The sequence below is a fragment of the Coloeus monedula genome, assembly GCF_965178545.1.
Source record: "Coloeus monedula genome assembly, chromosome: 4".
Classification (NCBI taxonomy): domain Eukaryota; kingdom Metazoa; phylum Chordata; class Aves; order Passeriformes; family Corvidae; genus Coloeus; species Coloeus monedula.
This window is the reverse complement of record NC_138784.1, coordinates 16583560-16589559: the sequence shown is the minus strand read 5'-3', so window position 1 is coordinate 16589559 and position 6000 is coordinate 16583560. Positions and strand designations below refer to the sequence as shown.

At 51.7% G+C, this 6000-nt stretch overlaps 1 protein-coding gene across 2 annotated transcripts in view; it reads left to right on the top strand.

The window, feature by feature from the left end:
* Positions 1 to 682: 682 nt before the first annotated feature.
* Positions 683 to 6000, top strand: part of KDM7A (lysine demethylase 7A) — a 59705-nt gene continuing 54387 nt past the window's right edge. For both annotated transcript variants that reach the window (XM_082280179.1, XM_082280178.1), the window contains exon 1: positions 683 to 837. In XM_082280179.1, coding sequence (XP_082136305.1) covers positions 722 to 837 — 116 coding nt within the window. In that variant the 5' untranslated portion in view covers positions 683 to 721. The remainder of the gene's footprint in view (positions 838 to 6000) is intronic.

Below are 6000 nucleotides of genomic sequence, written 5' to 3'. Positions count from 1 at the left end.
CCGGCACAGGGCAGGGCAGGGCAGGGCCGGCACAGGGCAGGGCAGGGCAGGGCAGGGCAGGGCAGGCCGCCCCGAGCGCCGCCGCCGCCGCGCTCGTTACATAACGGGGGGGGGCCGGCGCGCGCCGCATCCCGCGCCCGCCTCCACGCGTGTCCTCGCGGCACCCCCGCCCCGCCCCCTTCCCGCGTGACACCGCGGGGGGGGGGGGCCCAGCGCGTGCCTCCCCCCGCCCCGCCTCCCGGGAGGGGCGGCACGTGCGCGCCCCGCCCCGCCCCGCGCGCTCGACGGGGAATCGCTCTGCCCCCGACCCTCGCCGCGCATGCTCAGTCCCCGCCGCTTCGGGCGGCGCGGGGCGGGGCGCGGAGTGTTCTGCGGGGCGCAGGCGCGGCGGGGACGGTCGCCAGGCGGGGCGGCCGGGGCGGGCCTTCCCCCCGCCCCCCTCCCATCCCCGGCCCCATCCTCCTCCTCCTCCCGCCTCCGCGGGGGCCGGGTGACGCACGTGCGCGCGCCCCCGCGCGCTGTTGTCCGCTCGCTCCCGTGCCGCCCGCCCCGTGCGCGTGCCTGCCGGCGGCGGGGGGCGCGCGCGGCGTGCGGGGCCGGCACGCGCGCTGTTGTTATTGGCGGCGCCGCCGCGACCGCGGCGGAGGGAGCGGGGCGGGGGGGGAACGGGACGGGACGGGGAGGAGCGGGGCGGGCGGCTCAGTCAGGGAGTTCTTTAAAGATGGCCGGAGCGACGGCCGCCGCTGCGACCCCCGTGTACTGCGTGTGCCGCGAACCCTACGACGTGAGCCGCTTCATGATCGAGTGCGACATCTGCAAGGACTGGTTCCACGGCAGGTAAGGCGCCGCGAGCCGCGCCGGGGCCGGGCGGCGCGGCGGGGCAGCCGCCGGGGCGGGCGGCCGGGCGACACCGGGCACAGGCGGTGGCAGTCACCTTCTCTCCTCCCGCCGGGGGGGACAATGGCTGCGCGGCGGCAGCACGGGGGGAGCGGCGGGCGCTCGCCCCGTCCGGCTCTCCCCCCCCCACTCCCCCCCGCTCCCGGCGGGGACAGTGCCGGCGCCGGCGGGGGCGGTCGTCCCCGGGCACATGGGTCCGCGGCTGCGAGGGGGCGGACGGGCCGGGCCGGGCGGCCGGGCGGGGGGGGCCGGTTACGAAAGAGCAACAGATGCGGGGCTGGCGGGGCCGGGGCCACCCCGAAGTTGTGCCGACTGTGCGGAGGCGTCGCGTGTCCCCCCGCGACCCGGGGGGGTCTCTCCCGGGACAGGGCGGTCTCCCAGCGGAGAAGTGCGGGCGCTGGGGTTGTCCCCGGCCGGGTGCGAGCTCCAGGCTGCCCGTGCGTTTTGTTCGGGGGGCGGCAGAGGAGGAGAAAGAGGGTCGCCCCGCACCGCTCGCCGCTTTGACGTTTCCAGCCTGGTCCCGAGCGGCCGCCGCCGCCGCCGCGCGTGTGATTTGCGAGCCGAGCGTGTGAATAATAAAAGGCCCGTCGGCAGCCGCTGCGAGCGGCAGGAAGCGGCGGCGGTGGGGATTCACGGGCAGTTAAACAAAGGAGCAAGTTGGGGGCCCGCGGCAGCGGCGGCAGCGGCTCGGCCGGGCCAGGGTTGCGGGGCCGCTCGGTGCCGCCCCCGCCGTGCGGGGAGCGCCGGGGCGCGCGCGGCGCCCGTGATTGACAGCCCGGCGTTTAAATACCCCGAGCGGCGACAACAACAGCGCCGGCCGCCCGCGCCGCGCCCCCTGCCGGCCAGGGCCCGCAGCGCCGCCCCGACCCTCCCGCGGGGGCCGGGTGCGGGGTCCTGGTGGTTTGGGTTTGCTTTTTTCTTCTTTTATTTTCCTGTTTCTTCCCCTCAAATGGTAAAAGACAAACGCCGGCAAAAAGTAGGTTGTGTATCTGGGTACTGCTTAACAGTAATTGTTACACACGGGTGTTCTCTTACCACGTTTTAGGACGAAAGGAGGGTTCGCAGCATTTCAGATGTTTACTCGTGTGTACGTCGAGTTGATTTGTTCTTTCTCCGTGGGCTTCGAACTGCAGTATAATAGACAGTGTGAAAAGGGCTCTGTAAACAGTAAAAACTGTCAAAGCAGGATTGTTGTACCTTAAAAACAACCTCTCATTAATATTTTTTACTAGACTGCTACTACTCTTGCCAGTACTGTTGTTTAGAGCAAGACATACAACAGCTCTTTTGGGTTACAACAGCTTAATACAAGTTTGTCAGAACTCGGTCACTGCCTGCAATAAAGGTGCAGGCATTGCCTGAAGGTGTTTGTACAGTTACAGGTTCTTTCTCTTCCAAGTCTTTTTCTGCGTTTGTGTAGTTGCTCTTTCAGAATGTCCTGGCAATTGCTCAGGTTCCATGCAGGCTTAACTTAAATGCCAGCTTTGTGCATCAGTATTACTGGGGTATGGGTGAATTAAATTTCTGAAATTGTTATGAGGAGGAAAGCATTACCTGATTCAAAGGTGAGACAGACCACTTGGTAGCTTTCTTGGATCTTGACCTGCAAAAAGCTCCACACAGGTTACCGTGATTGAGCTCTGTCATGTAATGGGTAGAAAAAGCCTGCTAGCACTGAACTGCTTTGATAGGCTGAAACCCTAAGAGTGGAAAATAAGCAAGCAGGCCAGCAAGAGCTGGCAACAGCCATGCTGCTTTGGGATTTAGCTGCATGCTCACCCAGTCCCATGACTAAGGAACAGGTTTTTGGGAGACACGTTGCCCCCTGCCAGCTGTGGTCTGCTCTGGGAGTGCCTTTCCCCTTGCTTTAAGAGCATCTGAAGACTGTTACATAGCTTGTAAAAGAAAACACACACTCTCAAATCTTGAAGTTTTTGGTGGAATTTGTAGTTTCCTGTTTTCTTGATTTTATATTTTTTCTTTTTTTTCCCCTGGCCTGTGGAATGGGACCAATGTGTCTTCTGTCTTAAGAAACATATGAACCCAGACTGTGGTGTGCTAGCATGATACCTAGCACATATTATTGGATTGCGGACTCTTTGCTGCCTTCCTGTGTACAGTCAAGAGAATGCCTGAGCAGTACAGTGGAGGCAGTACAAAGTCTGTTCTGGCAGATTGTTACTTAGTCCCTTTAAATTTTTATGTGATATTTTTTTTCTCTGTGTTCTTCATGTGCTTTCTGTCTTTGAATGATTTGTACTTTGGTTTGCTGTTATCAATGTATTAGTACTATGAAATATGCATTTTATTGCTTCTGGCAAATATTTGTGTTAAAGCAAATGTTTTGTTGTGCCTGGCAAGGCTGTGAACCTGCATTGTGGGTTTCAGTTACTCTGAGTGGGCCTAACATCCAGCCACAGTCTGGTGTAATTACCCCTTGTGAACAAAAGAGCGTAACGCGGGTGCCTGCGCACTGTTTGAGGCTTCGTCGCCTTCCTGAACGGCTTGCAAGAGTGCAGAGACTAACGGAGCTTTAGATGTGACAAACTGTCAAAGCTTTCAGATGGGCAAATCCATTTATATTTTAGATAATTTTTGTGTTTTCCCCATTTTTTTCTCTGCTTTAAATAAAAATGTCACATTAAGCTGATTCCCGCTTTCTGGCTTGTCTAGAATGTACTCTAGCTAGAATGCAGCATAAAAAGTCCTTTATACTGCTCTGTGTGCTCAACTTTTTCTTGGATCTGTTCCGTACCTCTTGAAACCTCTGTAATTTCTTGGTTTCATCTTCAAATGATATGTATCATTCTATGATACTTCTCATGCTGTCTCTGCCTTCCTTCGTTTTTTGATGCTTCGCCTCAGTTATTAGGTTAACTACATGCTGTCATCTTTTCTTGTATGTGTTTTTTGCTGTGATGTATTCTGTGCATAAGTTACATATCTTTTTTTAAACTGATCTTAAAGTCAGCTCTGTTCTTGAAATATATTTGTGAAATTTGTAGAAATCCAATTGTCAGCTTTGAAATTTTTGTCCTTTTTTCCGTCCATGATACGTGTACTTGACTCGATTAATATGCATTGCGTAGCTGTGACTTATTCCTGTAGACTAGATTTCAGACAGGTCAGAACAAACTGAAATTTAAGCATATAATTCAGGTTTTGTCTGCACAGTGTGATGTTGTCTGTAATGTTTCAGGAGTAAAGTACTGTAGAATTGGCCTTTTGAGGAGGTTGGGTATGTAAAGCTGCACTGGTACCATACTAGTTGAAAAGGAGCGTGCGGAAGTCAGTCAAGTAAACTGAGAGTTAAAAATGCAGATGCCCCTACAAAGTCTTCTGTGTAGCACTTTTCTGGGGATGTTTTGTTTCTCAGCAAACACAGTGAACTTCTAACTTGCCTCCATGATGAATAGGTTAAGAAGTTATCAAATGTGTGCATGTCAATTACAGTAACGATCTTTGCCTTTTGAAATGCCTGCAACCTTTCTAATGTATTTTTTTGCATTTAAAAAAGATGTTTGTCTTTTTTTTTTTTAAACAAAGGAAATATTTTACTATTCAAAGAATGTTTTACTATTCAAAGTTAGAGCAATGGGGCATAGAAAGGGAAAGCATCCTTTTTTTTTGTTTAAAATTAGCACTTCACCTGAAAATTTTGTAATGGTGTCAACTTTGGTGTCTTCCCCCTCAAAACCAAGAATTTTTTTTATGTTTACAGAAATAAATATTTAATTTCGCAGCTTAGAGTGCAGTAAGGGAAATACAGCACTAATCTGTATGTATGTACATGCTTCTGTTGTAGAGCAAAGTCAGATTGATTAAATTTATATGGAATTGTTTTTAAATTGATAGCTCTTGTTCTCAGGATTAATTCTGTATTATGTATAGTCTTGAAAGAATCAGCTTTTCCCTTTCCTAGAGCAGTTCATTGATGGTATTTTGCCATTAGGTGTTTGATGTTTTTTACAGCTTTGTCATTATTAGAAAACATTTAATAACATCATTTGAAAAGAAAGGTGATTCGTGTACTGTTTGAAGATTATCATTTAAACTGCAGATGCCTTGAGGCCTTTTTTCCTCAAATGGAGGAAAAATTCAATGCCAAAGTTACATCTGAGCAAAGTTCACGTAGAACATATTTTTTCTGATATTGTATAGATTTAAACGTGTCTTTGGTGTCTGAAGAAACACTTCTCACCCACTCCTTAATATGATCTCGATGTAAAATCAAGGTTTCCCTCTTACAGCTGTTAGGTTATGTGGTACAGGTCTCTCAGTATGCACTGATTTGTGCTCTGAAGGCAGGCTTTTTCCTTAAGAAGGCAATGCATGTGCTATAGTGACTACTTTTCCCGAATTGGCTCTTTGTTTTGGAGCTTTATACATGAGGTTCTGCACGATGGGCTTCGCCAACTCTTTGCTGCTGAAAGAGGCTGTCCCGCTCCTGGCTGCATGCTACTATAATTCCTCTTTTGCTGGTTCAGTGCTTGCCTGATTGGTAAATCAACTCTGCTCAGAAAACTGACAAGAACCCATTCTCTTTCAGGGTTAGCTTTTTGTTGGGTTACTGAGCTGAGTGGGCTCGTCAAAGGCTAGGATGAGTCCGAGAGTGTTGCAAAACACTTGGAGGAATGTGTTGTTGGAGATGATACTGCTGGGAGAAGACAGAAGAGTTGCTCATTTTTCTTTCCCACTGCCCACTTGGGATTGATAGCTCACCCAGTTTTGTAGAGCCTTGTTTTTGTGTCTCAGTCACCATGTGTGATTCTGCCCAGACCCAGTTGCTCAGCTAGTGGGGTCCAAGGGAATCAAGGCATTTCCAGTGCAGCTGCAGGAGCACAACCCCAGAACATCATCTGTTTGCAGGGATAGGTGAAGCTCTTGTATCTGTCTTGGAGTTGGAGAACAAGGCAATGGTGATGCTTATGTCAGGGAATGTGGAGATTGCAGAGAGACCTTTACAAATGTTTTCTGGTGCAGACCTCTTTACAGAAAATTAAGGCCTTGTAGTTGACACATTCAGGGGCTTGAACTGAATCAACAAATCTTTGTCTGGTCAATAGGGCTTTGGTCTGGCACCAGAGAACTCTCAAGCTTGAC